The sequence below is a fragment of the Pseudorasbora parva genome, chromosome 18, assembly GCF_024679245.1.
Source record: "Pseudorasbora parva isolate DD20220531a chromosome 18, ASM2467924v1, whole genome shotgun sequence".
In the NCBI taxonomy this organism is placed as follows: Eukaryota; Metazoa; Chordata; class Actinopteri; order Cypriniformes; family Gobionidae; genus Pseudorasbora; species Pseudorasbora parva.
In genome coordinates, this window is record NC_090189.1 from 22,420,187 (window position 1) to 22,441,184 (window position 20,998).

Here is a 20,998-nt window from a genome sequence, read left to right on the forward strand (position 1 = left end):
TCAGTTAACTGTTTGGTTACTGACATTCTTCAAAATATCTTCCCTTGTGTTCAGCTGAAGAAAGAAATTCATACAGGTTTGAAACAACTTGAGCGTGAGTAAAGGATGACAGAATTTTCATTTTAAAGTGAACTATCCCTTTAAGAAGCGTTTTCATAAATCAGATCACAAGTGGATGATGCTAAATACAGGGGTAAACGAGGTCTAAGAGCTTGTCCACTGGTCGGAAATGAATTTGACCGGATTACTTCATGGTGTAGACCAGGGGTCTCCCCTGGAGAACTCGGTCCTGGAGGGCCACTGCTAAAACCCAAAAGCAGAAGTTACAGGGTTAACTGGTAATAAAATAAAAAATAAAAATCAAATGTCAGAATAGGTTTTCACACTTATTATCAATGATAGTGTTCATTTCAAGTAAATAAGCTAATTTATATGTGGCCGAGTTTGCGACCCTTGGTGTAGACGCTCATGTGGTCAAATGCGTTCAAACTCAGCGGCGAGGCTACATAAGGGTGGCCTCCATCCACTCAAATGAGACACAAATACTTTTTTTGTTGAAAAGGAGAAAAAAGCATGCAGTGATTGACCCCTACTTGACAATAATCACAAAATGAAAGAATTTAGCAGATGGGACTTTGGATACGATTGACCAAAATGCATCTTAATACCAGGTGTAAACGAGGCCGATAGTTGCATTTAGCAGATTAAAGCTGGGCGGTAATATAATTTACATTTTACCACAATACAAGCAATTGAGATATTATCGCCCTACACAAGTCTACTGTATATGCAGATTCTATATCATTCTATATCCAGCTGTATCTTAAGAGCAAAGTGTCATTTAGTCACATTTTACGATGATATAAACAATTGCACAGCCAGATTTACAATATAGAATATATATACACAAATAAGTATACACTATATGTGAATTGTAATGGAAGTGATGAAGCCTGCCTAATATTTTCACATTAGTTAAGCTATGCTAACATTAGCTAACACCTAGAGAACAAGTTCCACCTCAAAATAATGGTTTTAAATGTAAACAAACATTTTCTTGTGCATTCATGTTTAAAATAACACAAGCTTTATATTTCTGAAACTCTGGCACACCTGGTTGCTAGGCTATGGGGTATTATTGTTGCTTTATTCCAAACAAATATATTGTTATCCACAAATAAATGTAAACCGATTCACAAAAAATAAATAATTTCACAAATCAATAGAATGAGATCCACAAATATATGCAGGAGTTTCACTAAAATAAATGAGATCAACAAATAAATACAATGACATTTGTGAATAACAAAAAAATCAACACATATATTTTTACGTCACAAACACACAACTCTGCCTTGCGTAAGTTGCATTAATTTGTGAATCGCTTCCTCTGCATTTGTGGATCTCTTCTTGCACATTTGTGAATCGCAGCACAGCACGTGGATTTTGAAACATTTCTAGCGTCTAGACCATTTTTTTTTACAGTCTATGGTCTACTCACACAAATCCACAAATAGGTAGACTCCACCCATCGTCTACTTAAGCCAATCAGATCATGGCCATATCGTGCTGACGAATAGCACATTCTCGCTCCAACCAATCATGTTTTGGCCAGTGCAGAGTTACGACTACTGATCTATATATCTATATATCTAATTCTATATAGATCAATGGTTGGACACTTCCATAGGAACTGAGGAATACAAAGCACGTGTCACGGAGCGACCAATAAATCCAGCATTAAACACCATTCATTTCAGTGTAGGCTATCTCAAGTGCACTCACTGGAAAATTGATGAAATTAATGCACATTTTGAGATTTTATGCCATTATTGGTCTCTCAGGAATACTGATAAAAAATGTATTTTATGAAGCATGTTACAGTTGATGTATGTATTGTTATATAATAGATCATCAGACTCTAACTGCAGTTAGATGACGTGAGATCACTGCTAAAACTATTATATCCAGGTGCTATCTGTCATTTCAACAGTTTTCAGATTCTCTGAGATCTTTCTTTAATATGCGTTTATATACATTCGAGTTGAATACATTAGTTGCCCTGTTTTTTAAACACCATTTTAAACTCCTTTCTTGGGTAAATTATATTCTAGCGTCATTCCTTTATATTCACCTGTTGTACATGCTTCGAATCAAAATAACAATAGGACGTTAACAACATTGAAAATAAAAATAAAACACTATGCCAGTAGATGGCAGAAGAGGAACACTTATTGGCTCCTTAGCCTTTTTTTCTTTTTTGAATGAATTTTTGTAGTTCATCAAATTTATACCAATAAAATAACAATTTCTGTTACTTTTTTGTACTGGAATGTTAAATATAGGCTAATTGTAGGGAATATTACAAAATCTAATGAAAAACAAAAATATCTGACTACTTCACGATAAATCTTTATTTAATTCATGTCTGTGCTGTTTGTTATGATGAGAGGATTTGTAGATAGTGGGATGATTTGTGTAAAAACTTACACTAAAATTAATTCAGCGTTTTGAGACTATATGAAACTTGTTTTGATCGATACTGAGTGGATTCAAATTAAACATATGATTGGTTATTATTCTCAATAGAAATGCATGTGATTGGCTATGGCCTATAACACTCAATGATGTCATACTCTCGTGACCCAAATGAAGATTAACTTTGTCTCTTCTTTATCTCTCCCCAGAATAAAATTCTACTGTAAAGCCTTGGCAAAGTCAATGCACATATTGTGTTAATATTGCCAGAAATTGCTGCAAATATAGTGAAGATGCTGTCTATCCTGCTTAATCCTATTTAAACAGATTGACAGTGCGGAGTTGTTTGGAGCTATTGAGAGCTCTATGGCTCTGGTCAGCACGATACGGCAGCGTTATCTGATTATAGATATATAGATTTATATAGATCAGTGGTCCTAACTCTGTCTTCAGGCACTGGCCAAAACATGACTGGTTGGAGCGAGAACGTGCTACGATTGGTCAGCACGATATGGCCAAAATATATGTTTGGATTTGTTTTTGTTATTCACAAATGTCATTGTATTTATTTGTTAATCTAATTTATTTTTGTAAATTAGAAACTCCTGCATATATTTGTGGATCAATGCGATCTATTGATTTGTGAAATTATTTATTTTTTGTGAATCGCTTTACATTTATTTGTGGATAACAATATATTTGTTTGGAATAAAGCAACAATAATACCCCCATACTAGGCTCCCATTATAAGTGTATTAATGTAAATGTGTTTATTCAAACATTATACACACTAAAACAGAAATTAAGTTGATAAAAAAAAAAAAAAAACAGAAAGCGCCTTAAAATTCACAGGGCTAAGCGTAAATGTGTGAGTTGGGCAGGGTGCCAGAAGGCAAGTTTTGTGGGTCTCCTATGTGTATAGCGCATGGGTTCACAGCCTGCCAAAACAACCGTGCCCAGCAGCGCACATGGGACGCATGCGACATAAGGCAGTGCACACTGCTGAACAAGGTGCAGGCACTCACAGAGGACTGGAAGGTGGAGGCCTGTAGCTGCTCCTTTCCTGGCCTTCCCAGAAGGGTTCTATGCCAGGTAGAGGGGTAAGAGGAGTCCTGTGGCAGGAAACACAATAGAGACGGGAGGGACGGGGAGGGGAGGGGTCATGTTGGCCATCAACGAAGCTGCTTTCCATACAAACCAACATAACAGGAGAAAAGAAACAGTGACATGGAGAGATAGAAGTGAAGGAAAGAGGAAGTAAGAGCTTCAGGACATAAGAAATGATAATGACTGCGGGTACTGGACTGCTCCTTTATTAAATGACACTGTTAATCATCTTTCACACACTATGCATGCAGGGATGTTAAGGCCAGCTTAGATCTATGCAGTCTCCTTGTTTTGATATACACGTAGACATTCAGAGGTTTATTTGAGATTCCTGGCAAAAGCAGCTGATATACAGTGGAGTGCAAAGATATGAGACACATGAGGTTGCATAAAATAAAATTAGAATTTAAAATGATTTAATATATGCTGGGAAATTGATTAATCACATCCAAAATAAACAAAGTTTGTGTTTACATAATATATGCGTATGTACTGTATAGAAGTATTGTGTATATATATATATATATATATATATATATATATATATATATATACATACACACACACATGCATGTATATATTTAAGAAAAATATATAAGATATAAATACATATATACAGTATATACATGGAGTGTGTATTTATATAAACATAAAAATTATACACAGTACACACATATATTATGTAAACACAAACGCTTCCTGTATATATATATATATATATATATATATATATATATATATATATATATATATATATATATATATATATATATATATATATATATATATGTGTGTGTGTATATATATATATATATATATATATATATATATTATATAGATGCAAATATTTCTTAAATATATACATGTGTGTATACAAATATGCATATATATGTCCACACATTATGTGTGTGTGTGTGTGTATATATCAGTCTCCAATTGAACATTTTCTAGTAAATGATCTACATTTTTCAGTTGGCTGAATTTAATTTCTGTGAATTAAATTGCAACAATTCGGCCAACTGAAAAATTTTGATCTGATCAGTCACTAGAAAATGTTCAATTGCAGACCTGATTTATTTTTTATTTTTTACAGTATATATATACACATTTCAAATGTTCGATGTGATGCCAAACATTTGCCCCCACTGTATAATTTTGCAAAGCACAAGCCTATTTCAAAAGAGGTACACTAACTCAAAATATAATTTAGTGAAAAATTAATTCATACTCTGCCATAACAATACTGTAGATACACAAGAGTGTTACGTAACTAAAGTCATCTTTAAAAAATAATTGAAGTTCTATACTTAAGTTACTACCACAATTAGATATATTTTATCCCAGCATGACATGAAATAAAGTGAATAGCAATAGCAGCATGTTTTCAAACAGCACCACTATGGAGGTTATGAGCTGACATCATATCAGAGCTAATCCATTTAGCATATTGAAATATGTATGTAGGAGGATCATACAGCTAGTATAAATGTAAAATCTGAGATATCACTACTATAAATGTAAAATCTGAGATATCACTACCATAAATGTATGATCACAGAGGACCACCGTTATATATCCTCTATTTATTTCTAACTCTTTGTTTGCATTTCTGAAGCATTAGAGGAAATCAGAGGATGTATCAAGTAAAACAGACTATGAAGAAATAATATGAAACAATTATTATGTGACTACTGAAAATATAAATAAGAAAATCCTAGTCACCGATGTCCAATGTTATTAGCACTGGGAAGAAACAAACAAACAACAGAGTTAATGTAAGATGTAAGTTATGAAAAGATAAGTTTGTTGCAGTGAAATAAAAATACCGGAGAGATGGAACTCCTTGTTTTTCAGCAGCTTTTTAATATACCATGGTAAATGCAAAATAAAAATATGAAAGCATGGGAAGAGGCATTCTTAAAAGCAGAAGCAACACAGCATGCACATTTACCATGGTAATGGGTCCAGAGGCATTGTTTTTATTAAAAAGATCAGCCAAAGTTATAAAAGAGTTCACCCAAAAATGGAAATCCTGGGCTTTTCATTCAACATTAACTCTGGATTATCCTGATTTTAAAGGCAGGATTTGACACTGGGTTAAGCTACGTGACGCACTTGAAGTTCTGAAAAGCGGTTAGCGCCATTTTTAATGGTGGCTTATGAAACCCTGCTTGATGTTTAACTAATCAAACAAGCCTCAATGCTTACCTCATTAAATATTTACACGCTTATAAGCCCTTTTATGTTTATGTTCACTGAAAAATGTCTCCCCTGCCATAGCTCTCAGATCCTATTTGAGCAATTTATATATGCACATAAAGTATCCATTTTGGAAACAGTTTTGGGTAAACTATCTCTTCAAGGCTTTTGATAAGAGGGGACACTTCTTCACACGATAAATTGATAGCCTGTGTGTTTGGATTACAGTAAGCTATTTTTTTTTTTTTTTTTTTTTATAAATCACTTTTAACACACCTATAATTCAAATCACATGTTGCACAGATGTATATCATTTACAGAGCTTGTGCTGGAGCATGTTTTTCTAGCTCTTTTCAGTGGCTGAGTGTTGCCATGGGAACTCAAAAGCAGCAGGGTCGGTCACTTTGAATCCCTCTTACTCACTGTTTGTGTAGAACCCAACTGCTATGAGGATAAACCTGAAACCAATCCTGCTTTCTTTACTGGTGTAGTGTCATCAAAACCATGAACAACAACACAAACATTAAGCAGAAATATATAAACAGAGGAAAGTCTCAATCTCACTGCAAAGCGTTTGTATCAAATGGCTCATTAAAAGCCATAAAACACAAAATCAGCTACAGAAAAAAAGAAAGAAAAAAAACTTTAATTGCCATTAATGCATGCATGCAAGGCACCAAAGAAAATGGAGTAAAGTTTCAGAGACAGTGGCATTTATGTTACGACTCCCACATTTGAATTCAGCTCAGGCCGTTTCCTGTTTCCACCTCCATTTTTCTCACAATTGTTTCCTGTTACTGCTCATCTCAAATAAAAATGGCTATACAATTTACTATTTTCATTCATTTCACCCATGATAAAAAAATGAAATAAAAAAACATGATGAATTGCAGAACATTTTTTGTATCAGTATTTTTTTGTGTAGGTGTCGTGATATATATGTGAATTCCCTTTGCACGCAACAAGTCCAACATATTTTGAATTTTGAAACCTATTAAATATAATGGTAATAATCAATATAAGAAAAATATAATGCATTATAAAATCCATACACGGCAACAAACTATTACGAGGCCTTATGCGGACCTATTACGTGGCCTCAGTAAACTTCCAGGAGGGCCTTAAGATGACTTAAAAGGATTTAAAATGAGACAAAACAAGCACTATAAAAAGCTAAAAACAGTTTTGTAGTTTGTAGCTAACTACAAGTAGTGACGCTACTATTTTAAAGACCCCATAAACAATCTAAATGAATGTTTTTTGGCTTATAGTATAAATATTTAATCTTGCATTTAGAAGATTCAAAATGTACAGTCTCTTTCGTCCAATATTGATCAATGATTTTGATGACATCACCCTGCACTTTAGTTTATCATCAGATTTTCAGTAACAATTCAGACAGTGTATATATTCCATTGGGGCGAATTAAGTGTAGTTTTGCATTTAATGTCACAAGAACCTCCGTAGCACACACACGATCTGCTCCGGTCCAGAGACACGATAGCACAGAGCGGATCGTAAGGGCAAGTCGGCGCACACCACAAAACGTTTGGGACCCATTTTAATTCTACACAGAATGTTATTTAAAGAGATATGGAGGAGATCAGACGGAGAAATGGTTAGACTCGGCATTAGAAATAGCAATGACACCGGTGGAGTCATGCACCAACATAACTTACACACTTTTCAAACTACACATCCTCAGCATGATCATGTTTACTGTTTTGCTTTAGTAACAATTTCATATTAAAATCTAAAAGGGGACTCTATTAGACTGTAGACACGGCTTTGCCAAGCCGAAGTTTCTACAGTTTCTTTTTTCAAACAGTGTAGCTTTTCCAGTAGCCAACTACTTTTTCCAGCAAGCAGCGGTGTAGCACGACAAAAGCTACATTCCGTTTTGTGTTTTGACAAACTTGCAATGCATTAAATAAACACAGTGTCTTATTACTAGGTCACAAAATAAAATTGCTTTAATCACAGCTTTACAGTTCACTTAGCCTGTTTCCGAATTTGTCCACATTCACTATTCCCTCATAGTCCACTAATATAGTTCACTTGAGAAAACGAGTAAATTCGAAAGTGAGTGCGCAGAAGGGCTGCAGCGTTTGCATAGTGACTTGCTTTTTATAAGAATTATTTAAAATTTAGCAAATTGGTAGCTCTGAAAGAGTGAGAAGATTTATCTTGAACTCTATCATGAAAACTATATAAACCTTAATTAAACAAGGTAATAATCAATTAAAACAGAATTTATACCTGTATAATATTAAGCTGTAGCCACATGAATCATGTGGTTTCGAAAATGGATGGATGTTTACAATACGCAAGTTGTACTCATTATTGTGGTGCATTGTGGGATTGAATGAGTGCACTCAATAATGTCCACTATGGTTTTGGACTCTCCTACAAATGGTTGTCCCCTTAAATAGAGCCCTATTTAAGGGGGCGATTTTGGACACTTTTTGGAGAGATTGTCTGATGATTACGTAAAAAACGGGTGGGTTTATATTTCACAAGAATCAACTAGCAAAGGTTAAAGTATGTAATCTATGCAAACCAAAGACAAAAAGCTGACTTCAGAGCGAATCTCAGAGCAAATCTCAGAGCTGCTCTTTTCACAATAAAGGCTGCAAGCTCCATATGTGCTTGAGTTTAACATACATTTTGAGTACACCTGTAAATCCAATTTAAATTGCATGCATTTTGTTCTTGCAGTGATGTTACATTTGTTGCAATTTTGCACTTTGACTTTGAAAAACATCTTTTGAGACATATATTTGAGCTTTGTGTGTAGGCTAACTTTGGATAGTTTACAAAATAAAACAATATAGGCTGTTCTTTGGAATCACTGTATTGGATTACGTTATTTTAAACCTTAAATATTGTGCATGAATATCGCCTTTTTGTATAAGGTATATGAGGTAGCCTAATTTTTGATGTGTGATTTCTAAACCTGGAAAAGTAATGTAAATGAATAAAACCTTAAAAGTCCAGTGTGTAAATTTTACCCCCTCCCTTTCGAAGCACATAGAGAACCTATGGTGGCCGATACAGGACAAAAATGTTGTCGTCGGAGAGAGCAGAGTGACTAGTGCTCTGGAGAGAAGTATTCTGTTTAGGGCTACTGTAGAAACATGACTGTGCAAAATGACGATTTCACTGTAAGGGAACTCGAGGTGTATGGAGATAGAAAAGGCTATTCTGAGGCACTAAAAAACAACGGTTCATTATGTAAGGTTTATACATATTATATTGGATTTCTATCAATAGATCCTCATAAATACTACACACTGCACCTTTAAAGCTCCATGGGCATTTTATAATGAATATAACAAGTTTTGCCAAGAATTCTTAATCACTATCCAGTAAATCACAAACAACTACATTTTTTGGTGGACAATGGTGTCTAAAGGTTGAGAACCATTGATCTAAAGTGCAAATCAAAGTAAACACATGAGAAAACTATTTAGCATTCCAGACTAATGTAAAAATTAAGAAATGAACTTAGGCCATCCAGTCTATGAACACACTACAACATGAATTACCAGCCTATCATTGAGGAGAAATTAATGTGTCTTCTAATAGGATCTTTAAGCGAGAGGGCGTGCCTTTTGGATGCCTTGATTTATGAAGCACACTCCACTCTCGTTCAGAATGAACTGAGGTACGAGTGGAGAAGGAGGAAGTTACTTACGGAGTCTCCACGCTCTTTCTGCAGTGTGTTATAGACAGAGGGGGATCTGTCAAAGAGAAAACCATAGAGAAAGAAAGCGAGAGATTAGAGATTTCACAATCACAAAAAGACTCATTTCCTGATGAAAAGCATCCTGAGAGTTGTTGAGAGTTCTGCCACATCATTTGTGTGATCAAGAACCTCTTCATATTGTAAGAAAAAAAGATAGTGGGGATGTCTTGAATGTTAAATAAATGGAATTTAACATTCAGTTAAATGTTACATGTTACATTTAACCGGTTACATTTAACAGGTAAACAAACAGTTAAATGTTAAAAACATTTAACATTTAAATGTTTTCAGATTTTATCCAGAATTGCATTAGACAAAAAAATCTCCTAGTCCTATTGAATTGCATTAATGATATTACGGACAGCGCCTGAATATAGGCTAACTTCCGTCAACATAACCAATGTGACAACCTGCTTGCACAGCGAGCATGCTGGGGACTATTTCCAGGCACTGTGTAGTATCGTTGCGCCACTGCGCCTATGGTACGGCAGCAAAGTTCCTGGATTATTATGCAGGAATGAGAGTATAGTTGCTAGCCATATCGGTCTACATATGGCAACTTTTCTGTCGGTCTTAGTGCACAATGTAACAAACTATAGAAGAGTCATGTTTTAAATAGGAAAAATATATCAATAATCAATGCTAAAAGTTCTACCACCAGACTCAGAGGTCGGCTGAATGGATTCGAAAACAGTAAAACTCAACTGTTTAACTCTAGGGGAGTTAGAAAATGAGCCTATTTTAAAAAACTGGAGTGTTCCTTTAAGTCTGTCAGTAGGGTAAGATGTGAAGTGCATGTGGGTTGGATTAGAAAGAGACATTCAGGCCGTAAGGGTACCACTGACCTCGTCTCCTCTTGAGCTTACGCCGTCTCTGTTTGTTGACGAAGCAGGCTGCTAGCGTGCTGAAGAGGATGGCTGCTGCCAGGAAACAGATGGTGGCCACAATGCCTGCCACCACCGGCCGCGCCAGCCCCTCGTCTGGCACCTCAGGCGGTGGGAAGTAGTCTGAAAGATACAAACACACACACACACAAGCTCTTTCATTCTTAGTTGTATAAGACGTGCTGTTTTAACAATAAACCATGCAGCTCATTTTGAATGATTCAGTTAATAGGAGAGAATATTAAAAAGACTTAGACAGCATGAAATAGCCAGCGATCTTAATTCATAAAGACATTCAAAATACATTTCAATTCACAGTGGGATGCTTTGAGAAATGAAAACAAAGACTGAGCAGCCTCACACTTACTTTGACTTCAAGTAGGGATTGAATTCTGACTGCAGAGTATTAAACAATCTATTTTGTGAAATCAAACTAGAATGTGGTTACAGAACAAGGACTGTCAACAGAACAAAATATAATAAATATAATAAAAATATACACCAATAATTTAAAAAACCCAGGCTTACACTATTGATCAAAATTGATGTTTTATTCAGCAAGAACAGTAAATGCTGTTCTTTGAAATTTATATTCATAAATAATCTTGAAAATATATAAAGCAGAACAGCTGTTTTCGGCATTGATTATAATAATGAGAAATGTCGAGCACCAAATCAGCATATTAGAATGATTTCTGAAGGATCATGTGACACTGAAGACTTGCATCAAAGGAATAAATTACATTTTAAAAGAAATATAAAAAAGGAAATATTACAAACAATATTACATTTTTACTGTATTTTTGATCAAATAAATTCAACCTAGGTGAGCATAACTTTATTGACCCCAACTATTTGAACGGTAGTATATATGAAGACAGATCTCAAAAGTGAAGCTAGTATGTGAATATTTAAAAAAAAAAAAAAAAAAAAAAAAAAAAAAAAGTCAAATCCCCCTTTAAATAGCTTGAAGCGATTTCTTTTTTAAACTAATAAATATTTCACTAGACACAAACACCTACTAAATACTAAACAAACTGGCATGGCATAACTGTTGTAAAATATTTATTTTTGTATTTGTATTTTCAGTGAACTGTGGTTTGAGAGATTGAAACAAGAATATTATGCAATTGTCTGTTTATATTCAAACAAAAAGAACACGATGCATCCACTATTTCTGAATCTGGCCTTTTAGAGAAGACAAACTAATTCACTTTACATCCATCAGATGGCAGCAGAGTCTTATCAGATCAAAACTAATTCAGAATCAACTCTCCAAGTTCCATTAATGTTAGTTTGGGCCACAAAAATGAATACAGCGTGATATCATGCGCAGTGAAATCTCACAGTACAGATTCAAAATACATATGGATTCCAAAACTCCTCAGTATGGGTACTGACCTGTGCTAGAGACTCCCACTACATTACTGGGCTCACTGACAAGGTCCTCCATAACGGCTATCACTCTGAACTCATACCAGGCCTCCTGTAAAACAATGCCGAAACATTTACAGCATGTTTCCTTTGAAAAGATGTATTACCTGAGATTGCTAGAAAAATGAGTCCACTGAAGGTTCAGTTGGAGTAGATTAAAACATTGTAAGGAGTGTGAAATAATTGGAATAAATTTGCATCCAAATGTGAAAAATATGCAAAAATAAGACAATGTTTCTGAACTTCTCATTACTGTGAGAAAACCTTGAGTGATTGCCTATCATTTTGCTTTATTAATTTACATTTTAGAAAATGTAATAAAAAATATACAGTTGAAAACATCAATATTCAAAACAACAAATTATTGAGAAGAACTTTTGTTATTGACCAAATACTTATTTTAAACCATAATTTGCTAATAAATTCTTTAAAAATCAGACAATGTGATTTTCTGGATTTTTTTTCCCATTCTGTCTCTCATAGTTGAAGTTGACATGATATGATACCTATGATGAAAATTACAGGCCTTTCATCTTTTTAAGTGGGAGAACGTGCACAATTGGTGGCTGACTAAATACTTGTTTGCCCACTGTAATTGGCATGGCTTTTAAATGTTTATAAGAGTTCTGTTTAAAAGAATATCAATGACATTAGACGCAGCGCGCTGTTGCACTAAATTTCAGGCGGTTATGGAGGAAGTAAGCACTTTTGCTTTTATTTAAAAATGTTTGTGTAATGGAAGCAATAATAGTAATGAGCAGGTGCTGAAGAGCAGAAGAACGAAAATAAAGAAAGCTAAATTGGTTATTTTGGCCTTTTGTCTCCTTCCTTTGGCACTGAAGCCATGTTTTTCTGTGTCCCCGTTCTTTCATTTTGTGTGCTATTTTTTCAAAAACGGAGCGGTTATGGTAGGATCCTTCTAGTTTAGCTTGAATTGAAGTATCTCTCCATGTACTAATTAGGTCTAACACCTCACTCTCCCTCCATTGACTCACTTTTAATGTTAATGTCTATGTCTGCTGTGTCTAGGGCTAACTTGCCAGCGCATAATTGTGACAAATGTCGACCTAGATTGACGTATAAGTCGCATCAAATCCGCCTTGGTTGTTCACACTGCAGCTGCATTGGAAAAAAGCAAATCTGGGTCTGATTCAGGACCACATATGTATGTGGTCTAAATCTGATTTGAAAAAATCAGATTTGGGCTAGATTTGAGTGTTCACACTACCGCTGAAAAAGTCTGACCTGGTCACTTGACCCCCCCAAAAAATCAAATTTGGCCCACTTTTGCCTGCAGTGTGAACAGGGACAAAGTTAGTTTATAGTTATAGTTTATTCTCAAATACTGCAGAAAAGCCAAAACTAGCTTTGTGTCAAACTTTTCAAAATGATGATCACAGACATACCTGAAGCAGGTCTCTAGCCAAGAGCTCTGTCTCTCCAGCAGGGATTGCATCATCAAGAACATCCCACCTCTCCCCGAGGCGGAACTCCATGATGTAGTGATCAATTGGCGATGTGTGATTGGCTGGAGGGATCCATGTGAGCAGGACTCCCTGCTGTGTCCGGTTGGCTGTGAGGCACCGTGGTGGGGTAAGCAGCACCAGTGGTTCTGGGGTACTTATAGGAAATACTAGAGAGAAGAAAGCAAAATACTGTATTATCATAATATGAAGAAATATTACAAGATACAATAAATATACAAGTAATATACAATACAATAAATATTTCTTATTATTATTAAAGTTGAAAACTGTTGCGTTGCTTAATATTCTTGTGGAAACAATGACACTTTTTTCAGGATTCTATGACAAATAGAACAAAACCCAGCATTTACTTTAAAAATAAATATTTTGTAACTTTTAAAATGTATGTAATTTCAATCTGGTCCATTTAATGCATCATTGCTGAATCTGTTGGCCCTAACCGTCTGAACGATAGTAAATAGAAATACATAGAAATACATTTGCTAGTATTTTTCCTATTAGTAGCTATTATTAGAATTTTTTCTAGTAGAATTTTTGTCTTTATTTATTATGCATTATAAAGGTATTCATAATGTATATGCATTATATGTTCTATAAATAACTGTAACCAAAGTTAAAAAGCATTATAATATTCCTTGTTACATCTGAAATCTGTTTGTCATGATGTGCTTTAATGCATTAAACTTTGTAAAGGCATAATTATTATAATGCATTATATCTTAAATGCATTATACTTCGTAAAGGCGTAACATAATTATTATAACGTATTATGATTTTGGTTACAATTATTCGTAAGATCATACAATGCATTATAAGGTGCATTAAAATGCATAATTAATGCATTAAAATACTTTTATTATGCATTATATATAAAGGATTTTATCTGCCCAAATTACCAGCTCAAGTAAATCTTTAAAAATTCTAATAATTTAAATGTTAAATGTCATCTTTAGCAAATATCAAAATAACTACATACATTAATAAATAATTATATGACAAAGTTATGATGCCTACAGATGACTGTAAAGAAGCAGGGCCTTAAAGTCATTGGTGATTTAAGCCATATTCTTCACAAAGAGTATGAGCTGATGCCCTCTGGCAGGAGGTAGAGGGTACCAACCTGTAAGTTGAATAGGTATACATTCTCTTTAGTTCTTCTATCAAATAAATTATTGGACAATAAGTAATGATAGGTGTGTGTGGAAGAAGGTTTGTAGGTATTGTGAAATACTGAAATTGTGCAATGACTAAAATGTGACATTTTTAGAAATGTTATGCAATGTTTTGTTTTGTTTTGGATCCTATGGATATAAGTGTAACTATAAGGTTGACTGTAACTGTGTTGTAAATTGATGGTATGTGTGTTGTCTTGCTCTCTCGCTGGCCCAAGACAAATTTCTCCTAAGGGAGACAATAAAGATTAAAAAAAAATTCACTTGTAGCATTTAAAATGACTGACTTTCAGTTTTTTTGTGTTTTTTTCTTTCCAATTTAGACAAAATATCATTTATCCATTGTTGACATTAACATTAAACATGATCAGCTTATCTGCATCAGCCAGATTTATAATATTTGTGCATCTCTAGAATAAACAAAATACACTTTATGAACAAAAGTATTTGGACACCTGACCATTACACAAACAGGGACTTTAAATAACATTGCATTCTAAGTACAAAGCCATTTATATGGAGCTGGCCTGGCCTTTGCAGCTTAACAGCTTCTGGGAAGGCTTTTCATAATAATTTTGAGATTTCTGTTGGAATTTTTGCCCATTCATGCAATAGAGAATGGATGAAATAAAAAAAAAGATCTAAATGGACCTTGCTTTGTGCACTGGGCACAGTCTTGCTGGAATAGAAAAGGGCCTTTCCCAGACTTTTTGCACAAGCATAGCATTGTCCGAAATGTCTAAGATTGCTCTTAACTGGAAGTAAGGGGCCTAGCCCAACCCCTGAAAAAGCAGCTCTATGCCTTTATCACTCCACCACAAAACTTTATAGTTGGCACAAATTCAATGGTTAATGTTTACCTAGCAAATGGTTAATGTTTACCTGTTTATCTGCTAAACCCAGATTCACCCATCAGACTGCCAAACAGAGAAGTTTGATTTGTCACTCCACAAAACACATTTCCACTGCTCCAGAGTTCAGTGGTGGCGTGCTTTACACCACTGCATCAATGCATGGCATTGTACTTGATGATGAGGCTTGCATGCAGCTGCTCGGCAGTGGAAAACCATTCCATGAAGCTCCCGCTGCATAGTTTTTGAGCTGATATTAATACCAGTGGAAGTTTGGAACTTTTCAGCTATGGAATCAGCAAAGCATTGGCGTCTTTTACGGACGATGCACCTCAGCACTCAGCTTTCTGAATTTACGTGATCTTCACGTCTGAGTTGCTGCTATTCCTAAACAATTCTACTTTCCAATAATACCACTTACAGTTGACCGCAGAATATCTAGAAGGGATGAAATTTGAAGAAACTAATTTATTGCAAATGTGGCATCCTGTCACAGTGGTACCACACTTGAATTCATTGAGTTCTTCAAAATGATACATTTTTTCACAAATGTTTGCAAATTAATTAAGAGATGTGTCCCAATACTTTTGTGAATTGTGTATATAATATGGTGTAATATAGTTAGGATCAAGTATTTGCTGCTTCTTTAGAAGTATTAAAAGAATAATTAATAGAATCAGTAAGAATTTAGAATAGTTAAAAGTCAGAATTTCAAGTATAATAGTTAAATTTGTAGCATTTCTATCCCTATAAAATTGACTTTTATTAGGCAGAGATGAGCTTGTCATTGAATGTTGGATCGCACGGGTGGCCAACCTAGTGTGTTCACAGTGACGACCTCGCTGAATGGGCCTGTCCCCAGCTTGTTCTGGGCCAGGACGCTGAATTGGTAGGCCGTCTCGGGCTCCAGGCCTTGCACCAGGAGCCAGTGCTGCCCGCTGGGCACAGGCATGGACAGCCAGTCATGCGGTCCTAACTGCTCCCTCTTCACCCTGCAGGAGGAGTCACATGCACAGATGGTAAAAGTTCAGCACTACACAAGCACACATGCGCATACGCTCGGATAATGATTATCATGTCGCTCACAACACTGATGAGAGCACTGCCTGCAGATTGGCGTAAAAAGACAGCTTGTTTGGCTCAGTGTGAGTGCTCAGTGATATCCAATAATACAAAACTGTCTCACTGTTTCCCAGAGAAAATCCTGAAGAATGCAACTGCGCTTTCAACTGCTGATCTTTACAAAAATCTCTTCATACATCTTCAGTGTACACCCTACAGCCCTTTTCTCTGGCTCTCTTGGGAATGCTGTATGGCTTGAAATGAGTATTAAGGTCAATACATCTCTTACAGGATACAGTAAACATGACTGCAATGATGTGGATAGAAGTGGAATAGTAAGTATAGGTTCTAATTATTACTATTAACTAACTATTAACCATGGCTTTTGCTTCAATAAACCCCCAAATACTGCTTGTTAATTTTTAAGGACCATTCACACCAAAAACGATAAGATAACTATAGCATCCATGATAGTGAAGTGCATGCTTGTCTGTCACTTTAAATGTTCAATCTCGTTACAGCGGAATGGATTCTGATTGGCTGTCAATGTTTTAATTTTTCATTAGCTGGAAAATATAATTCTGAAATGGGTTCCAATGATATTTCTTCTATGTGCCGTTATCGTTATAGCTGTTTATAGCTTTATAGCTGTAACCTTTTTTTTTTATATTAAGAACAATTTTTAGTACTACATATTTATCTTTATCTTTATAGTTATCATCCTTGGTGTGAACGGGCCTTTAGTAAGTTGGGTCAGAAATCTAGAATTATGCATGCTAATAAGCAACTAGTTAATAGTGAGTTTATTTAACATTTAGATTTTTTTAGATTTACAATGTGCTGGTTTTGGTTTTTAGCTGCAGAAGCCAGTTAGACTGGGTAAACCCAGCCCGATTTGCCAGCGATTTGATTTCAGGCAGCTCAAGCTGGAAACCTGAACATTTTTCTATCCTGCTTCTGTTACAAATTTGCGGTAAACAATCACAAACTGGCTTATCGACCTAGTGCGTTATTGGCGGGTTTAACATGATGACGATAGAGAAGTGACGGATTGTTGGTCTGATTGGTTGAAGGACTATCCAATTGCATACAGATTCATTTAAACTATGCCCATTGATCACGCCTCTTGTGCAGTAGAAAATACAGCGCAGACTCTCCAGACTAATGTTCAATCTTAAAAGACTGAGCTTGGTCTGGTCATAGCCAGACAAGAATCCAGTGACATCATGCCCTATTGCACATATCCGTTGCAAGTGCAATCAGTCTGCTGTTAAAGTACTGCTCTTGGCATGCATGGAATGACGCCTGACGGATGTCCTATTGTTCCTATTGGTGTGCGTCATATTCCAGTGAAGTATAATTGATAATTTCCTCCATGCCCTTATAGCATGAGGCTTCACAGGCTCTTGGGATGTGTGTTATTCACAGCATCTCAGCGGTCGCTCAGCCACTCTCCTGCAATGCACAGGAAGTAGCAGGAACACGCAAACTATCTGCGTCAATGAGGTTGACGGGAGCTGTTGTTTAATCTCACATGGGTCACCTTTAAAGGCCATTCACACACAACCTTTAAAGCATGAGTCACACTGCCCAATGTTTCAAATGACAACTTTAGTCAGCTCTTGGCACAGGCCTCCGATCATTCGTGTACCTGTGGTGGACACATGAAGTCAGGGGATAATGATGATCTAAGAAAAAGTAGAATGCAGAGCGGTGAGGGAGGCCTGGCTCTTGGGTGAAGATTAACATGCTTTCTTTTATGCTCTGGAGGGCCTTCTATTCTTCTTAAGCTTATGCCTGTGGGGAGTCCTGCATTATTGGAAGGATGTTGGAAGTGGAAGTTGGTACTCGATACTCAGTACAGACTATCAAGAAAAACCTAGCATATGCAAACCTTTTTCCCTTTATATATCTATGTATATCATTGATCCGTCTTGAATAACAGCAACACAACGTTGAAACTTTTTTATTTAATTCTGATCTTGACAACGTATGTGGAAATAAATATTCTTGATGTGTATGTACAATATGATTTATGGATTTACAAAAAAAGCAAAAGTTGACAAAAATGTACAAAAGTTTGGGGATGGTCAATTTTTTTTTATTAATACTTTTATTTAGCAAGGATTCATTAAAAGCGAGAGTAAAGAATTTGACACTGCTATAAAATTTCTATTTCACATAAATGCTGTTCATTTAAATAATCTATTCATTAAAGGTGCCCTAGAATGATTTGAAACAATATGTTAAATTGTTCTCCGATATCTACATAGAGGGTATGTAGCTTATTTAAGGGAAAATAAATTGTCGAGATACAGTTTTACAGGTCCATTAACAACCCTATAAATTGTCCCTAGGATGTAATGCTCTGTTTTTGTCTTATCAGTCATGAATATTAATGTTGAGCTCTGCTCTGATTGGCTTATTTCAGCAGCTCACACCAGTTCAGTGAAGCGGCTCGTGAGTCCTGACCGTCCTGACACAACACAGACTGGCTAAAGGAAACTTTAAGCAAAACATCTCAAATGGAGATTGATAAATTGCAGCTTACTTGTTTATTGGTGTTTTCAGATCATCCGCGCGAGAGAAAGAGCTTGCGTTTGTGAGGTTGCCAGATGTCAGTAATTAAATCCCCCAAACAGAGCTTTTCTGTGAAAAGAAACCCATATACACTCCTTTTTGTACCTAAACATGTCCAATCTGGTAACCATAAGCATGCAAGCTCTTTCTTGCGCACGGACGATCTGAAAACACCAATAAACAAGTAAGCTGCATTTTATCAATCTCCATTTGAGATATTCTGCTTAAAGTGTGTCATTCAGTCTACATTTTAGACTTGTCTTTTTTCATCAACAGTATTGAGTATGTTTATATAACGTTAGTCACAATGTAGGCTAACATTACGCAGTGACTGTGATGTAGCTTAATCTGAGATACAAATAGGCAAAACATCATAGGAAACACCATACTTCAGTTCTCAAAAAAATATAAATATATAACTTATATTTTTACAAAATGAATAGCCTTGTCAAATGACTATCGTTTTAACTTATATGGTGGAAAAGGTGACGTTTGCTAGAAGGATTGAATGAACGATCTAAGCAAAGTATCTACGGTTGTATTTTATAATACAAAATAATATTACCCTTTGTCTTTAGACACACTATTTAGTTTGGTATGGTATTTGGTGTTTCCTATTGTTACTGTACTAGCATCTTGCGTTATCTACACAATGCGGTCTCTCTAAGAAACTTTCAGTTTAATCAGAAATTGTTTAAACAGTCAATAAGTGGATAAAATCGCTACTTACTGCTTGCAGGAATACAGTTGCCACTTTCTTCAGTTTAAGACGCTGAGCGAAGCTTGCTTGAAATGGGCCGAACAAACAAACGATCTTGAATTAAATTGTTGTGGTATCGGATTATAAACATCAAACATGACTGTTGACATTTTTTATCTGTGGGAAGGATATCTAAAGTCCTCAGGTCTCCTGAACAGCCTGAAACATGACGTGTGTCCATGAGGGCAGCTTGTACCTGATGATCCGCTCCATTTCCGCCTGACAATGAACATGTTTGGTCATATGCAAATGTTGGGGGCGTGCATATAAATGATCCCCAACACTTGCGTCACGGTTGGCGTCATGTTGAAAAGCACTTTTATTTCCGTGGAGTTCTGGATTCACGAGATTTACATATGAAGTAGGAGGCAATGATGTTTGAGACTCACAGTATGTGATGTCTATGTACTGAACTCTTATTATTTCACCATGGCAAGGTTAATTACATTTTTCAATCTAGGGCACCTTTAAGGATTACTAAAAATGTTTTATAATAAGAAAAATGTAACTTTTTAAAGTAATAGCTGCTGAAAATTCAGCTTTCCCATTGCAGGAATAAATTACATTTCACGATGTAGTAAAATACAACAGTTATAATTAATCATTATTTGTACAAAATTATAGTTTTTACTGTATTTTGATAAATGCAGCCACGGGGAGCATATAAGACTCCTTTAAAAAAAACATCTGAAAATCTATTTCCACTTCCATCTCATATAATCTCTATTCACCCTCTTTTTCTCCATATGTGTCTCTAAACTCTGAGACTAAATTTCATGACTATTTATAGCTCTATAAGGTCTCCAGGGCTTGTAAAGGTCTAAACCTGTTCATGCTACATTCCCATTTAACACGACTGCCATCTGTTACCTGGTGTGATATTACAGAAATATGTTCTAAAATGAGTAAATAGCAAAAAACGCCATTTGAAGGAGCTTTAGAGACAAACTATTGAGATGTTATTGCTCGCACCCATTTAAGCAAACAAACAATGGTTATTGTGAAGCATGTGTCATTCTATAAGGGCAGAAGCACAGAGAGCTATAGAATGCTGATATTCCGGGTGAATATCACAGAGAACAGCGCCAAAGGAGAAGCAGAATCATAGGGATGCAGAAGCGCTGGCATGGGCGGCAGAGAGATGAAGAGAGGCAAAGGAGACATAAGTGCTGAGCCAAAAGCAAGAGTTCACCGTTAGGGATCATGTCATTAAAAAAAGTACCTCCGCAACCTTTA

The 20,998-nt window shown here is 35.6% G+C and overlaps 1 protein-coding gene across 10 annotated transcripts in view; it reads right to left on the minus strand.

Moving 5' to 3' along the window:
- Positions 1–20,998, minus strand: part of igsf9bb (immunoglobulin superfamily, member 9Bb) — a 157,933-nt gene that overhangs the window by 30,002 nt on the left and 106,933 nt on the right. For 5 of the 10 annotated variants that reach the window (XM_067424454.1, XM_067424453.1, XM_067424460.1 and 2 more), the window contains exons 13-18: positions 16,177–16,352; positions 13,257–13,483; positions 11,818–11,902; positions 10,378–10,539; positions 9,482–9,527; positions 3,504–3,659 (exon numbers count right to left, since the gene is read on the minus strand). In XM_067424454.1, coding sequence (XP_067280555.1) covers positions 3,504–3,659; positions 9,482–9,527; positions 10,378–10,539; positions 11,818–11,902; positions 13,257–13,483; positions 16,177–16,352 — 852 coding nt within the window. The remainder of the gene's footprint in view (positions 1–3,503; positions 3,660–9,481; positions 9,528–10,377; positions 10,540–11,817; positions 11,903–13,256; positions 13,484–16,176; positions 16,353–20,998) is intronic. The other 5 variants (XM_067424456.1, XM_067424455.1, XM_067424462.1 and 2 more) reach the window with 2 other exon arrangements.